Source organism: Meleagris gallopavo, chromosome 1 (genome assembly GCF_000146605.3).
Source record: "Meleagris gallopavo isolate NT-WF06-2002-E0010 breed Aviagen turkey brand Nicholas breeding stock chromosome 1, Turkey_5.1, whole genome shotgun sequence".
NCBI classification, from domain to species: Eukaryota; Metazoa; Chordata; class Aves; order Galliformes; family Phasianidae; genus Meleagris; species Meleagris gallopavo.
This window is the reverse complement of record NC_015011.2, coordinates 117,758,228-117,774,970: the sequence shown is the minus strand read 5'-3', so window position 1 is coordinate 117,774,970 and position 16,743 is coordinate 117,758,228. Positions and strand designations below refer to the sequence as shown.

At 40.0% G+C, this 16,743-nt stretch overlaps 1 protein-coding gene across 4 annotated transcripts; it reads left to right on the top strand.

Annotated features, from left to right (window-relative positions):
• The first annotated feature begins 6 nt into the window (after nt 1–6).
• LOC100550173 (zinc finger X-chromosomal protein-like) lies at nt 7–16,737 on the top strand. 4 transcript variants are annotated; one of them, XM_010725922.3, is made up of 6 exons: nt 7–120; nt 4,884–4,972; nt 5,430–5,996; nt 13,796–13,945; nt 14,144–14,287; nt 14,379–16,734. In XM_010725922.3, the coding sequence occupies exons 2-6, from the start codon at nt 4,912–4,914 to the stop codon at nt 14,519–14,521; spliced, it is 1,065 nt and encodes a 354-aa protein (XP_010724224.1). In that variant the 5' UTR covers nt 7–120; nt 4,884–4,911; the 3' UTR covers nt 14,522–16,734. The 4 variants fall into 4 exon arrangements, with proteins under 4 accessions (XP_010724224.1, XP_019477586.1, XP_031413221.1 ...); XM_019622041.2 differs by having other exon boundaries at nt 14,144–14,291; nt 14,379–14,517; XM_031557361.1 differs by lacking the exon at nt 13,796–13,945 and having other exon boundaries at nt 14,379–16,737.
• The last annotated feature ends 6 nt before the right edge of the window (nt 16,738–16,743 follow it).

Genomic DNA, 16,743 nt, shown 5'->3' with positions numbered 1-16,743 from the left:
CGGGGCTGCTAGCCTGTCTCCCGCCTGCCCGCGGCCTGGGCCGGGCGGATTTTTGCGCAGTCGGCGCGGCGGTGGGAGGTTTGCCCTCAGCGTCCTGCCCCGCCGCCAGCGAGGACCCAGGTGAGGAGGCGCAGTGTTCCCGGCCCTCTGGGTCCCCCTCGGTTGTGGCCTCTTCTCCTCCAAGCTGACCGACCCCTCTGCTGCAGAGGTCTCCAGCACAGTGGAAAGTAGTTTCTGAGGGACGCCCAGTACTGGTTATATCTTTAACGTAGATTTTGTTGAGCGTTAGCTTAGGTGTCGCCTGGTGCTCAACACCTCTGTGAAATCTGGAGAAGGCCTCTTTTGTAACCAGTTTCTGCAAATACTCACACCCCTGAACTACAAAGAGAAAAAGACTTACTTTTTGTTTTGTTTTGTTGTTTTTTTTTTTTTTTTCTGCCGTACCACAATGAAAATAGCAGTGCTGATTCTCCTGCCAAAACTGAGGGAGATGCATAAAGAAATAAACAGCAAAATGATTACACTGTCACCTTTGTAACATTGTTTTTATTCCATTTATTCACCCAGTACTGGTGGGGGTTATATCCAAGATAAGGGTTAGGTGCTGCAGGAGTCTCATTTTTAACCTTTCGTGTGTGTGAGTGAGAGCATGTGTGCACATGGCATTCTCTGTAAATGGGTCACGTAGGGAGAGTTATGACACTGTAGCAGCGGTGTAGGCTGAACCCATGGTGGTCTCATGCCACCACAAAGCTTCAGACAGCTCAGGGCTCCAATCCAATTGGAACGTATGAGGCATGCTGTTTTTTAATGTGATGTAGCAAGGCATGATGGGGACATGGTTGTGGTTGTACTCAAGTATTTTTAGTGTGGGCTGGGGCTATTGGACAAGAATGGGAAATTTTGCTGTTCTTTGCTTTATTCTAGGATGAGTGAGAGTTTCACTATGTGGTATTTGGTTCTTTTTGCCTCTCATCCTAGATGAACAGATAAACTGTTCTTTCCTTAGGAGTACACAAAAGAGTAGTTTATGTATTTCTTTCTCCTAAGGATGGCTTTTCCAAGGTCTCCCTCCTTTTTTTTTTGTTTTCCTTCCCCACTCCCCCTTTTTTAGCTCAAATACTGACCACTTCTGTTGCATATAGAGTTATTTCTTTTTAAGTAACTCTATTTTTAAAATTGCCCTCTCTCCTGACAGCTTGGTCATTTTTTCTTAGTTCATCTTGATTACCTTGTTAGGCCTATTAAGTCAAGGATTTGTTTGTGACAGAACTATTTCATGTCTGCAGTGCTTTTCTTGACTGATTATATTCAGGAGGAGTTTTGTGGAAAAGACCGTATTTTGTTTGTGGAGTTTACTCTATTGCTTAATAGTATTCATTCCACAAATATGTGTATTACTATTTGTCCTTTCACTTGAAAATATTGCCTTGATATTCATAAAACCAAAACCAGGCAAGTCTCTGAATAAATATGTAAAAGTCATTTTGTAAGAACTGCCTTTACAGGTTGAATTAGGAGTTTTTTTAGGGTTGTATTAGTTCTAAATCTACATAACAGTGGACTCAAAACAAGTAAAAGATGCACGTGTTTATGTAGAGATGAAAACCCATTGCTAAGGTACCTGGGCTTTTCCCATTCTAGTCAGAAGAGCAGTTCCCAAATTACTGGGCTTTGGGCAAAGAACCATATAGATTCAGCCACAGAGAAGGACTAAGTGTTCTCTTTCTGGGCACCTGCTTCTCTTCAAGAGTTTTGGTTCCCAAACCAGAACTGGAAATGCTTCTGTCTGCTTCATTGCCAGAACCTGCTCCTGAGGTAAGTGTTGTTGGAATATTTTGAAGAGCTGAGAGGAGTTTCTGCCCTTCTTGAAACCTTGCAGGACGAACTGCTGGAATTGCTTCTTAGCCTGAAGATAGAATTTAGGGCGATTACCGAGGAATGTGAAGATGTTTCGGTGTGGTGCTCACAGTGAGGCGCTTTGATGTTTCTCATGTCACAGAAGAATGGTCTCACCACAGAGCTGCCACTGGGTGCAGAGCCACTGGGCATACCTTCCTTTGTGTGGTGAACCTAGGAGCACTGTGCTGGTCCACTGATCAGATGAAGAGCAAACAGGAAGAAACGCAGCATTTTTTCATCTGCTGCTTAGAAAGTTCAAACCCTGAAATGGTTTCGGGATATTTTTAGGGATTTTTTTTTCCCATCCAGGGACAAATGCCTGGATGCCTTTTGGACTGCAGATTTTAAATTAGGTGCCTTTAATGTTTTAAACAGTTTACTTAAATCCTGTTTTAGATGCCTGATTTCTCTTTTGATCCTTTACCCACAGCACGCATTTCTGTGTACAAGTGGGAGTCTGTGCCCTACTGGAGCACTTTTGAGGCCTCTATGGCCCTGCACAGGTGTAGGAATTTGTGTACATGGATTTGTTGGCTGGATCTGGGTACAGAGTTCATTGTGGGAAACCTTATGTAGGAAGAAATTCAGATTAAATGCTTTTTTTTTTTTTCCCTTCTTTCGATACCAACACATAAATCTGTGTCCTTTTAAACACTGAGTCTTGAAAACCCAGTTGCTTGGGAAGCTTCTCCAGTCAGTTTGTGTAGAACATGAGCCTTCATTTTGCAGAATGTCATGCCTCTGTAGGTTTAAAGAGCTGGCTAATACAGAAGAGGCCTTGCTGGTATGCAGAGTATGCAATTCAAGGTTTACAGCACAGGTAGCTGTGTCTTTGCAAAATTGCATCATCGTGAATACCACAGAGACTTGCTGGCTTTAGCAGATATCACTGGGGATTTGGGCAGCACGGGTGAAAAAATGGTGTCGGTGGAGAAATGGTGTTGGTGGGTTTGCTCTGGAAGCTGGGATGTGGTGGTGGTGATGGTCTCTGAGTCCCACGTGTGAGACCATTGGAAGATGGAGAGCCTCACAGAGACAGTGAAGAATTTGAGGAAAGGGCTGGATAGAGAAAGCAGGAGCGCATGTATCATAAGCAGTAGGAATTTGTGGTTGTGTGGTGGTCAGGTGGGTGGCGAAAGCAGGAAATAGAGAAGACTAATGCCAGTTCCTCCAGTGGTTGGAGATGAACTGACACTTCAAGCTCATTGGGTTCCAGTTGATCTGAGGCCAGTACGTATGCTAATAAAGCCTTCACAAGCATAGTCATAAACAGTGTCATGGCTTTTCTCCGAAACCTGGACAGTGAGCACTAGCTTCTGATGGGCCTCGTCAGCAGAGAGAGGCCATGAGTTTCCACCAACCCTTAATGACTCTGCCTCCTCCCCAGAAAATCTCCAGAAAGCCGATACAATTTTGCTGCAAATTTATGGGTAGTGTGGTTTTGTGTAAGTTCTGGGAGCGTACTGTAGTTGTAAACTGGAAAGATTAAATGAGCAAGTAATGGACAACGTAAGTACTGAGATGCCAGAATTTAGAGAAGAGTTCAACAAGAACTAAGAACTGAAAATAATGCTGAAGATGACAGCATGTTTAGGAGAGATTTGTAATGAGTAGGCTGTGTGTTCTGATGGAAGTATATCAATTTGGGCAGGAATAAATCTTCAGTTGATTGCATGAAACCTTGTTTCTTCTCTGTCTTGTCTCTCTGGCCTAGCAGAAGTTGATCACATCAGGCGAGCAATGTTTTGAAACAGATTAAGTGTTTGCTACAAATGACTTTTGCAACTTTGTGTTTTTATCCCCATAAAGACTTATGTAAATGTTAGTTGCCATTGTTTTGAAAAGATGATGTTTCTTATGGAAACCTAGGGCAAAATCTTAATTTTTTTTTTTCTAGGCCTATTGTGAAGGTAGCAGTGAAGCTGGGAGATTCCCATCAGTGAAAAATGGCTGGGGGGTAGGAGAACTGCTGAAGTCTGTGTTGCCCACTTGTACAGAAAACATTAGGCAGCATTCTGCTGCCTCTTGCTGGTTCAGTATTTATGAAGCTAGCTGTCTTTAAGTGCAAGTTTACATTAGATTTTGTTTTACCCAACTAAGTTTGCCTTATCCTGATAACAGTGCTTATATGTAAAGAGAAAAACACAGAGTGGGGTTTTGAATCTAGTTAGCATTTTGACTTTGTAGTATTGATTGACTCTTTTGGTAAGAGTGAAAGTGTTACATGTTGAAGAGTTGACATTCTGTTGACAGACTTTGACTTTTGGCAATTTCTGAGAATTGGTGATATTTTAAAATATAAAAGCAAATTGGTACATTGTCATGTGGCAGGTGTATTTTCTAAATATTCACACATCTGAAGTTTGAAAACTCATGGTGTTATACTCTGGAAGCAGTTTACATTGTTGATTTCAGTTCCTGAAATGGACTAAGAGTAACTTTCTCTTGGCTGTCGTACTCTTTTCAGTATATGAACAAGGATGCATCAGAAGTGAAGTGTTTCAAATTGCTAGCTGCCTACCTTTAACTTCATCTTCTTCACTTTTCTTGATTTGAGAACATTGTATTCCCTGCCACCCCAAGAAAAAATTTGAATATGAACTTGCTTAGGCTTTGACTTTTTGTTGTTGTTGTTCCCCATGTAAGATAATGAGGAAATCATGTTTCCATATCTCTTTATCACAGCTTTTTCTATTCTCTCTGTATTTCTGGATTTTTGACGAATGGTCTGGGATAGTCAAGAGATTGGCCTCCCCATACTGAGTTGTGAATGTTTGGTGTTCTGGAGTAGTAGTTGTTGAATGCCAAGTGGATGTACTCTGAATGATACTTAGGCTGTCTTCGGGTCAAGAGATGTTCTCTGTTCAATTTCATATGCCCAGAATTTCAGCTTTTCCTGTGATGAGTATTGCACAGGCAGAGACAACCTTCTTAGCATAATACTTATAACTTAAATAACCTTTCTTCTTTACCTTCTACAGACACTGTGACTGATGAGAGTTAAAGGCCATGGATGAAGATGGGCTTGAATTGCAGCCACATGAGCCAAATGCATTTTTTGATCCAACAGGTCTGTCAGGAGATAATATGTAAATAAGAATGTACACATCAGATGCTATTGACTGCTTTTAGTTCATGTTGTCTTTGCTTAAAGGTTCTATGCTTCATCAACGCTTTTGTAAAGAGTCATCACTTCAGACTTTGATCAGCTTTTGTTACTCAAAGCAGAACAAATGAGCTACTCTTCTGTGAAGTAATAGTTATTTGGAGTGGGGGAGATCCTAAAATCTGGTAACCTTTTGTTCATCATGTTGTTCATCTTAGTCATGTTACCATCTACTGAGGATTTGCTTTATCAGCTCCTGTATATCTGTCTGCCTGTTTTAATTGCTTATAAGCTATTATGATGGTTTTGCTAAATGGCTACATAGTGTAAAAGCTGAAGCAAAATAGAAATGATTTCAATATTAACTGCTTCATCTGAGTTAGTTTTACAATGTAAATGTTATTTTAATTGTATTTTTCAGGAGCTGATGCCACACATATGGATGGAGATCAGATTGTTGTGGAAGTACAGGAAACAGTATTTGTTTCAGATGTAGTCGACTCAGATATAACTGTGCATAACTTTGTTCCTGACGATCCAGATTCCGTAGTAATCCAAGATGTCATTGAGGATGTTGTTATTGAGGATGTTCAGTGCCCAGATATTATGGAGGAGCCAGACGTATCTGAAACTGTCATTATTCCTGAACAAGTGCTGGACACAGACGTGGCTGAAGAGGTTTCTTTGGCTCATTGCACTGTCCCAGATGATGTTTTGGCTTCAGACATAACAGCAGAAGCAATGTCTATACCAGAACATGTACTGACGAGCGAGTCAATGCATGTACCTGAAGTTGGACATGTAGAACATGTAGTTCACGATAATGTTGAAGAAGCAGATATTGTCACTGATACTCTGGGAACAGATGTTGTTTCTGAAGAAGTCTTGGTGGCAGACTGCGCATCAGAAGCAGTGATCGACGCCAATGGGATCCCTGTGGAACATCAAGATGAGAAGGGCAACTGTGAAGATTACCTGATGATATCTCGTAAGTGTCTGGGTAAAGCCATCAAAATTTTTATGATATGGGCTCGGGTGATTCTTGAAATATCTGAATGAAGGCTTACAACAGAACCAAACCCAGGTTTTCTCTATTATTTAACGAAATGCAGGTCTCACTAATGTGCTTAAATTGAGCTATCTTTAGGAATGTGTACCAGCTAAAACTTCTGGTGAAATTAATGGAGAGAACTACTGACAAATGGATGACTGATGATAGATATGAGCAGTAGAGTAAGAATTCCAGTAAACTGTATGCCATATACTTAGTAAGAAGTGAAAGAAAATAAATGTGATATTGCTTGGACAACCATTTATGTACTGGTTACTAAGATTACTGCCAAGTCAATAAGAAAACCTAAAACTTATTTCATGGAAAAGAGAGAGAAAAATGAAAGCTTCTTAGAAGCTTGAAACAACAATTTATCCTTGTCTTTTTTTTCCTCTTTTATTTTTGTGAAGACCTCTCCTTCCACTTCATTTACAGTTAGATACAAACAACAGTGTATTTTTCTTTGCTTTTTAGGATGTGGTCTTTTCTTTATGAAGCAAGGGACAGAGGTGTGCTGCTAATTAAAAGAGCTCATAGCTGAGAAACAGTTGTGAATATCTTAGTCTTCGGTAGAACAGTGGCACAGTCCATTGGATTCACATTTCAGAAGGCTTAGAAAGTGGGCAAACACAGCGTATTATCAGTCTTTTTTCTACTGAGGATATCCATTAGTGTGAAGTAGAGCCTGTTCTAAGTATGTTACCTGTTGCCATGTTCGCTTAGTGCAGCACCTAGAAACATCAAAGTGTCACTACTGAATGTGTTCTTCGTAGAAATAGAAAAGCTTTGTTAGGCTGATACATTTAATTGCAACTCCAGACATTTCACTTTTGTCCAGCATTCAATAACTCTGTTGATGAGGCATGCTTTTTGCTCTCCTTCAGTTACCTTTTTTTTTCCCCTTGTTTTTCTTTTGCTTTGGGTGCTTCCTTTGATATGTATCATAATTAGTTTTAATTTTATATTCTGTGCTTTCGGATTTTAATGTTGCTTCTCCTTACCTAGGACCACTGCATTTCTTAATTTATCATCTCTTGAGTTCCTTGAGTAACCTTGTGCAGCCATGTTTTGAGTTTATGTGAAGTACGGTTAATTCTCTATTATCTGGGAAAACAATGAAATGGGATAATGCAATATATGGATAACACAGAATATTGTAAAATTAAACTGCAGGGACGTACCGAAGTGGAGAGAGGAGGGATCAGGAATGCTGCTCCCTGAAATATTGTATATCCAAACTGATAAATGCTCTCTGTACTGTATGCTGCACATAGAGTTTCCAGTTCTGGTCCCCACTTAGGTCAGATGAAATTAAGCTTAAATGCTTCTGCACCTGCAGCATAGTTAGGCAACAAAGTGGATAACCCATCCGTGGAATTGAGACCTGACTGGTAAGGGCCCTGCTGGTGATAGTTACGTGTTTTGTATCCTCTACTCTTGTTCTTCCAAATGCTGTCTCACCTTCTTCTCTGCTCACCCTTTCCCTACAGCTTGGACAGCTGTGAAACCTCTGATGTTGCAAGCACAGAAACACTTGGCATACCGTTGTCTGCATTCATTTAAGGAGGAGGGGTGGATAGAGAAGTCTCCCATTCAACCATTTCTGGCGTAATGGCAGAGAGGGTTGATGGTGGAGGGATGAGCACAGAAAGTATTCCTCGATGCCATGTAGTGCAATCCCTAACATACCCGACCAGCTGGGATGCCTGTTAGATATAGGTGTCATCAGCAGCACGTACCTGATAGAAAACAGGAATCTGATTGTTGTGCTGAGATAGTCTCCATTTTCAGTCACGTGCTTCTCCGTATGTATTTCTATGCTTTGATACTTAATTTAGTATTAAACTCCCCCTTAGTGTCTAGCAAAGTAGCTTCTTTAGATTCAGAACCAGGCAGCATTTAAAACGTTTGCTTTTGTTACCAAACACGTATCTTCTGTATTTGTGTTTAAAATGTGAAATATGTACTACAGCTCATTTTAAAGGGAAGTTCCCTATTACCACCTACTGTGTTTAAAGCCTGCATAACAAGTTCTTCTGGTTGCAGAGTCAGAGGCTAGTGCTTTCCCGTCAAGTAAAGGCAATCTTTCCAAATAGTCTCTTTGCTGTGTGGAAAACATTATCTGAATTCATTTCCTTTTCTTTTCTATTTGCATCAGCAGTTATGTGTGTTTATTGATCTTTTCTGATGACTGTCTCTGTTCTTCAGCTGTAGGTGGTTTTTAAAAGGAAGTAAAATCAACTTTGGTTTTTATTTATTCATCTTAACCTGTAAGCTCGTGCTTGATTTTGGCAAACCTCCTTGAGCTGCTGGGGTGGATGCTGGAATATCATTTTGTCGGCCATTACAACAGCCAAATGCAGCTGCTTCCCAGAGCTAGAAGGCAGATGTTAGGGATGGTTTTGTCCGTATTCTTTTATCTGGCTGCCTTTGAGGCAGGTGGTGACACTTTGGGTTCTTTCTTTGACCATAGGTTTCACAGTCTATGTTCTTGACAGAAGATCACAGACCAAACCTTTTTGCTCTTTCCTATCTTTTGGCTTTCTTGAAATGTTTGCGTTCTTGTTCCTGATGAACTGAGCCTACACTGGTTTGTTTTTTTTTTTTTTTTCAAGTAAGATTTTTTCACTTTTATCCTGAAAATACTGGTTTCAGAATGACTAATGTGCATGTACTTCAGTGTTTGTATCTCTGCCTTCTTTTTTGGTTTCACGCTGTTTGGTATCTTAAGTGAGTGTAGTCCCTGTGGGTTCCATTCTGTGACTTTCTTTCAATAAACTAAGTTTTTCTTCACCTCCAAGATGATGTTCCTTGGCACAGCTTCTATTATCGCTTGCTGATTGATATATGCACCTTTTTTTTCTTGGATATTTTGCCCTGAAGCCTCCCTTTTTGGTTTGTAGTAGATTTGGGACACAAGAGGGCTGAGTCAGGTATATGCTCATTCATCAGAGAATGCAAACTGCTACTAATTAGTAGCTTGAAAAGGATTCAGGGAGGTTTGATAAATCAGTTCTTCTTTCATGTGAGGCTTAACAAGTCAGTTCATTGGGATTGCCCATAAAGTTTGATCAGAAAAGGATAAGTTGTGTTGTGACTCACACCGATCCGCTTTGTTTGGTAGCGATTCTGAAGGCCTGTAAAATCATCTCTCCCCATGTAAAACAGTAATGGTGAGATAGGTGGTAGTTAGCAAAACCAAAAAAAAACCAGCATTTGCTGACAAAGGAGAGTTGTACTGTGTTAAAGAAACTAGGGTTTTTGCTTGTCTGATTTTATTTATTTGTTTTTAACAGTTTGGCAAAGTAAGATGCTTGAACTAGTTCCAGAAGAGAAAGAAATTGTATTCTAGTGTTCTTGTATTTAACTGCAATAAAAACAGCGAGGCACCAAGGGGCTTTGATCAGAGAAGTGTGGGGAGAGGGAAGGGACATCTTGCAAATTTAAGTTGCACTTTTACAAAGTTAAGTGATGTATCCAAATGCAGGGAGTATGACCTTTGACCGAGTTAGATGCATCTCTGCATGCTGTATCTAACTAACGTGTTTCACCACAGGAGTCAGAATCCAGGATGCTCAAAGATGCTGTAATGACTGTGGCTTTTTGTAGGTTTAGGGGAAGCACATCCGTTCTCATCCATGAATAACATGCCTAGGTTGAAAGGAATGGATCTTATACACAAAACCATAATGTTCACGTTTTCACTGCTACCATACCGTGGTTGACTTCTAGTTGACTTCTGCCATACAGTAGACTTCTAATCGAGAAAACAAAATGTTTTGCTTTGCCTTTCTGGTGTAACTAGTGTAAATAGGTACCTCTGCTCCTCCTTTTTTTTTCCCTTGAGGCTCTTAAAGATTCAGGAAATCCTTTTTCTTTCTGCGAGGCAGAACTTGCTGCCATGTGTTCTGCTCGGCCTTCAGAAGGTCCCCAACAGTTGTTGCAGATGGGCTGCTCGGGAGGTCACCGTGAGAGGGAGGGAGGGAGAGTTCCCTCTGTCCGGCGTTGCCTCAGAGCTCTCTCTGTTTTGTGGTCTGGGGAGCAGAACCAGAAGGGTGAGTGAGAGTTAGATGCTACGGAAATGCTCCTTGATTGCTGCCCTGAGGGGAGCTTCAGACTCTTAAGGGTATGCTGTTGCTCATGTGTAATGGGAAGGCATTGAAATGAAAATAGAGCAGATTTCTCTTTTCCCACAGGTTAGGAAACCTACTTTGCCATTAAAGAAATAACTGGATGGTAAAAATAACTGAAGTGGGCTAGGAATTCTTTGTTATCAAGCAAGGTACAAGTGAAATGTTTGTACTACAGATAACTGAGCTCTGTGTGGGGAATGCAGTGTGCTTTTAATTATTTCAGAAGAAGTGAGAGTAAACTGCGTCCTTTGTCATTAAGAACAGGTAAATAGGGTAGTTTCTTTTGTGTATTGGAATATCACTACTCTTACTTTTTTCTAGCATGTGACTTAAGTTTAATAACAACCCACTGTGCCTACTTGAAAAGAAGTGGTCTCTTTATAAGCTAAACTGATGATTTTAAGGTTGGTCAGGATGGCTTTTTTTGTGTGTTTTGTAATTTCAAGGAGGAGGATGTGTGGGATCCTTTAATGGACTGTGAGTTTGAATGAAAACTGTGAACGTCATCAGAGCTTCAGTTTCTAACGTTGATCAGTCAAGTAGTTATGAATATGAGTATTTTTTTCTGACTTTGTGACTGAGATATGTGGCAAATGTAGAAACGTAAGGAAAGTGTTAAATAGAAATCAAATTTCATAAACGCTACCAGAGAGTTAAAGAATCTGTATAGACAAATGCTTATGTGTATCCATAGGACAAAATACTGTGAAAGGTAGTGTTTTGTGTGATAGATACCCCTTTTGCCTTATTTCTCTCTTCCTATCTTCTATTCCATGCTCCTTTTCTTCATGTTTCCTGTTTGTTACTGTACTGCAAATACTATTACTTTTTCAGGTCCTTCAAGGACTTAGTTTTTCACTTCTTACCATCTGTTGGAGTGATTATTTTTTTTCCCTTTTGTATGAGAAGAGTTGGCATAGTACTTCTACAAATCAATTTCATTACATTTGAATGGTGCTATTAAACAATACCTTGATTGAGAGACTAGGGAGTGTTCAGCGTGAAGAATAAGGGGATCTTATCAATGCTTATCAATATCTGAATGCTTATCAATTATCAAGAGGGTAGGGCCGAGGTTTTTTTCAGTGGTGCCTAGTGACAGTACAAGGGGCAGTGGGCACAAACTGGAACGCACAAAGGTCCATCTGAACATGAGGAAGATCTTCCTTACTGTGGGAGTGACAGAGTACTGGAACAGGCTGCCCAGGGAGTTGTGGAGTCTCCTCTGGTGGTGCTCCTGTGCTGCCTGTAAACTTTCCTGTGCAACCTGCTGTAGGGAACCTGTTTTAGCAGAAGGCTGCACTAGGTGATCTCTAGAGGTCCCTTCCAACCCATACGGTTCTGTGCTTTTAAAAATACTGTTGGATATGGAGCGAAGTCAGGGATAAACAAACTAGAAATTATGTAGGGAACTTTATTTTAATCACGTCGTTTAAAGCATGCTTTTGAACCTTGGAGAATTTATTTCAAAGAATAAGCAGAGTGTATTTTTAAGAATAAAAGAGTGTATTTTAAGAATTTTTCTGTTGTATAAATGTTATCAGTGGATATTTCTATACGGATTTTGTTTTTTGTTGAAAGAAACCAACCTGTTCCGTACAGTGCATGTAGGTTTTTCTCTTTAATTGCTTCAGCCATAATTTTCCTTCCTTGATGTTCCAGCATCAGTTGAACTTGGTGGCAGACTTCCCCTTTGGCTTCGGCAGTGTAAAATCAGTCTGCGCTGATTTGAAAGCCTTCCAAGTACACGTGTGTGACACTGGTAACAGCCAAGTTAAAGGAGAGCAACTACACATATCTAGTAGGGACCAAAGCAAGTCTTCTTTTTGTCAGAGTTGCAGTGAAATTTGGCGTTTGATGCGTATACCGAAGAATTGATAGAAGTCCCCTCAATAACTGAGTGCGTGTAACTGTAGAGCTACACTGTTAATGTGATTCAAATAAACATCTAAAGGTTTTTACTTCTGAAATGCTTTGGGGTTCAGCTGAAGGACGTTAAGTAGCCCCTTGCCATCATTTTTTTAAAATACTGTGCTACTTGAAAGGAACAGTAGAATTGTCACAGATTCTGAACTTGGAGTAAGAGTATTAAGATTTTTTTCTGCTGCTGTTCTTGTGAAGAGAGAGAGAAGCTAATTTATTTTAGTGCTCATTAATACATTTAACTTTATTCATATTTCTTTTTGAACAATGGTGCCGTGTTGAGAAATCAGACTTAAATACCATCATGTTTGATACACAAGACAGAATGCATGCTACTTTTATCTAACATAAAAACCAGTTCGTTGACTTCTTGGCAGTGAACTGAATTTTGAACTGAACTGAATTCCCGAACAACAGTAATGGTAACAGTAATTAAAATGATTTTCTGAGCTTATATCTTTTATTTTAAGTAGATCTTCAAGTAGAGAGGAGATTTGCAGTCAAGAGTAGTAAAGTTGTGCTGTCATTATGAGGGTAGTTTTGTGAGCGCCAGTGAAATGAGCACGCTGTATTAAAAGTTCTTATGTGCTAAGCATGGTAGCTAAAAATGCTGCAGCAGTTACTGTTCTTATGCATCTTTTTAGTGTATGTCTTAAACCTTCATGTTATGAATCAAAGCTACGCTCAGCTCTGAGGGAGCCAGATCTGCCTTTAAATGTAGTTAACAGTGAACTCACCAATTTCAAAGGCATGTTGTCACATGAAGAATTCTTAAATAATCTTAAAGCTGTGAGAAAGTTGTGGAGCTTTTGGAACTGGAAGATCGTGTAGAGGTTTTGAAATACGATGTTGGATTTTGTTAGTGCATATTTAGCATTTTTTTTCTTGAACACCCATGCTTGGTAAAGTAAGATGGTGTGTGTGTGCGTGTGCCCGTGTAGAGTGTGTCTTAAAATCAGAAATATGTTCCTTAGAAAACTGGCTGCTTGCCATGTTTGTGTGGGAGGCCCAGGCAAGTTATGGCAGTTCCATGCTGGAGCTGGGTGTCAGCTCACTTCTGGGAGGGAGAAAAGAAAATTTGAGATGATAGGAGAGTTTATAGGACTGCGGTCTCCTCTGGTAATGGTGCTGTGAGTTGGATAGGTGCTGCAGAGTGAGGGTGGTGCTTTGAAACTGTGAGTGGATGAGAAAAGGTGCAGCAGAAAAAGCGTTAATAACACCACCAGAAACCAGACTGAACTTGCAGAAATAGTGCCACTTACATTAGAGGGAGTCGAGCAGCAGATAATGCTTTGGAAAATAAATGGTTAACAGCTTATTAGATGCGAAGGGGAAAGCAGCTGAAGCTGAGAATAAGTAAAATTACACCACGGAGAAGTACTAACGTGCTGTTCCTTGCTACCACCATCTTGCTGCAGATCACCGTTTCCCTAGCAGTGTTGCTGGGTGTGGTGCTCGTGCTTCTAGGCATGCAATACACTTGCACTTTTCCCTTACCTAGAAGATGTGGCTTGAATTTATTTGCTTATTGACATTGATTTCAACGATATGAAAAAGAATTATGTACGGGTAGGTTATTTTTCACAATGTAATTTTAAACCGCTTCCAAATTTGAGAAATAAAATTTTTCATAAATCTGTCTGTATATGGCTGGATAATTTTAATAACTTGTTTTTGTAGTGGATGATGCTGGTAAGATAGAACATGAAGGTTCTGCTGAAATTACCATGGAAGCAGAGTCAGAAAGTGGATCTTGTAAAGTGGATGGCATTTGTCCAGAAGTCATCAAGGTCTATATATTCAAAGCAGACCCTGGAGAAGATGATTTAGGTAAAAAATGCTCATTTTAGAATACTCCAACCTGACATGTGAAATTTTGCATAATTAGAGATGATGGTTTCTCTCAAGTCAGCTGTAAGGAGCTGTGGGTCTAAATGTGAAAGAGTTGCAAACTTTCAGTTTTCTGCAGTTTAGAATAGAATTTGAACAAAACGTATTAAAATATTTTGTCCTGGTCTTCCTAATTAGGGGGCACAGTAGACGTTGTGGAAAGCGAGCCAGAAAATGATCATGCAGTTGGCTTACTTGATCAAAATAGCAGTATTCGTATTCCAAGGGAGAAAATGGTTTACATGACCGTAAATGATTCTCAGCACGAAGACGAAGATTTAAGTAAGTAGGTGGCTTTCATTTGGGAACAGGGATTTTCACTTTCAGCAGTGCAGTTCTTACTAATTTTTTTCTTGATCTCTGTTTCTCTTAGATGTTGCAGAAATAGCCGATGAGGTTTATATGGAAGTGATAGTAGGAGAGGAAGATGCAGCAGTCGCCCATGAACAGCAAATTGATGACAATGAGATTAAAACTTTCATGCCAATAGCATGGGCAGCAGCTTATGGTAAGTAATATTCAAAGAACTCTTCCTGGTGACACTACGAGAAAATACTGGGTTGGTTTTTGGAAGGCAGTGGACTGTCTGTGCTTTTGTGCTTGTTTTAGTCTAAGAATCGCTTCTGAGCGTAATGAGGCTTAAAATTAAAAAGAGAAGAAGAGAGAAGCTGTGAAACAGGCTTCTTTCTGTTCCTGTTTTATCAGACCTTTTCCTTCATGTTGTCATGATGTGGAAGGGGAAGTGCACAACCTTTCAGTTGAAAAATTGCATCTCAAGTACACTTGTCTTTCACAGTTTTAGTATACATTGATTGGGAATAGGACTCTGAGTATTTTTATTTGGGAAAGAAGAAAGCAGACGGGAATATGTAGGATTCAGTGTAACCGTGAAGAGCATTCCTGGCCTCTAGCTTGGTTTAAGTGTTTTCTGGAAGGAACATATGAATATGTGATTTCACAAATGGAAATGACTAATTAACAAAAAGGATGCTGGAGGGGCGCATCTTAAAATTATAACAGAACCTTGAGAATATTTATTGATCATTAGTATCTGAGCACCAGCTGGTGCTTAAACTGATTTCCAAAACTTACATAGGCTATTAGAGCAAAATCTCATCTTAGGAATTTTTCTTTATTGCTCTCATCCTCCTCCTGAACGTACTTTGAGTAAACAAAGCAGAAGAAATAGTGGAGTTGAGGACAAAACTTAGGTTATGTGTCTGCATGATGTGAATTTTGGTGATGGTGTCAGTAAACTACTGACAGGGAAGCGCTGAGAATGCAACACAGGGCTGGAGTCATGGATGTGTAAGTCAAGTGAGGGCAAGATTTCGGGGAGCAGTGTGTGGTGAAAAGTGCTTAAGAAGTGGATGGTAATGCACTCAGAGCCTTACCTTTGGCTGAATGTTGTTGAGCATAGTGCAGAGGAAAGGACGGAAGTCTGGCTGATTGGGAATTCAAAATGAAATGAAGTGAACTCGAAAACAGTTGTAGAAAGAACGTTCAGTGATTGTGGAGGAGGATAAAATTGAGCAGAGGGCTAAGAATGCAGAGATAGAATTTAAAGTGGAGTTAAGAACATAGGAAACAGTAGAGCGATCGTGTCATCAGCAGCAAGCAACCTAACGTGCAACTTGAGAGGTGGTGGGGAAGGGAAGAAATAATGAAGCAGAAGGCATGAGAATGGCTGAGGTCTGTCATTTGCACTTCACAGAACTCTTCTCCACTTCAAGAGGTATTAAAAGTTGACGACAAATGGGATCTTAGAGTGGCAAACCTGTTTCATTGCTGTATCATAGCTAAGCCCCATTCTTCTATGTATTCTATTCCAAAAACTCTACACTTTTATTCTAGTATTAGAAAATGTTTAAGGCTTTCTTTTTTTGTGTGTCACCATCTAGAAGGACTCTTCATTCACCTATTGCAAATTGTACTATCTGTGTGTAAGGTGTGAAACTTGTTCATTTTCAACGTTTACATCACTTGCCGTGTTTGCTGTTCACCACTTGGGCTAGCAGATAGATCAGAATCTTCAGGCTCTGCCCAGGGCTGTTACTGGTTCTGATTCTTTTTGCATTCAAGCATGAATGCTCATTCACAGCACTCTACAAAGAGAACAGCTATTGAGCATCTTATGCTGTCTCCCTCTTTAGTCTTTCACGTGCTATTCTTTTAAACACAAAGCTCTGTGAGGCAAAGGTTGTTTTCTCTGTGTTACACATGCTCTCTGTTTCCAGTAGGAATAGTTTGTGTTAAAATAGAGGTGTGCAAAGAGTGTGTACTGTACTTTGCGTGTGAGTTCATGGGCTGTTCAGAACAATTGGCTGATCACAGTTCTTGTTTTGAAACTTAGTTTGGGAACTTCAGTGAGGTGAATTCAGATGCCCAGAAGTGAATGAGAGCAAATGTGGATGTATTTCAGGGCTGCTGAAGACCATCAGGCGCAGTAAACATTGTGACCTGTTTTTGTTTACTTTTATTAAACATCTGGGGTATAATTAGTAGCCAAGGAAATGCAAAAAAAAAAGTGCACTTAAACTCTTTGTGAAATGCAAAGCCATTTACTCCTGTAAATTGTGTACTCCTGTAAAATTAGTTTTATGGAGCCAGGGCTTTCAGGTTGATATCATAATGCCAAGAATAGTTCATCAGTTACATACAGAGCGGTTTTTTAACTCATCCTGTATGTTAGAATGCTTTCATTAAATGTCAAAACAATAGCTTATCTTTTTTTTTTT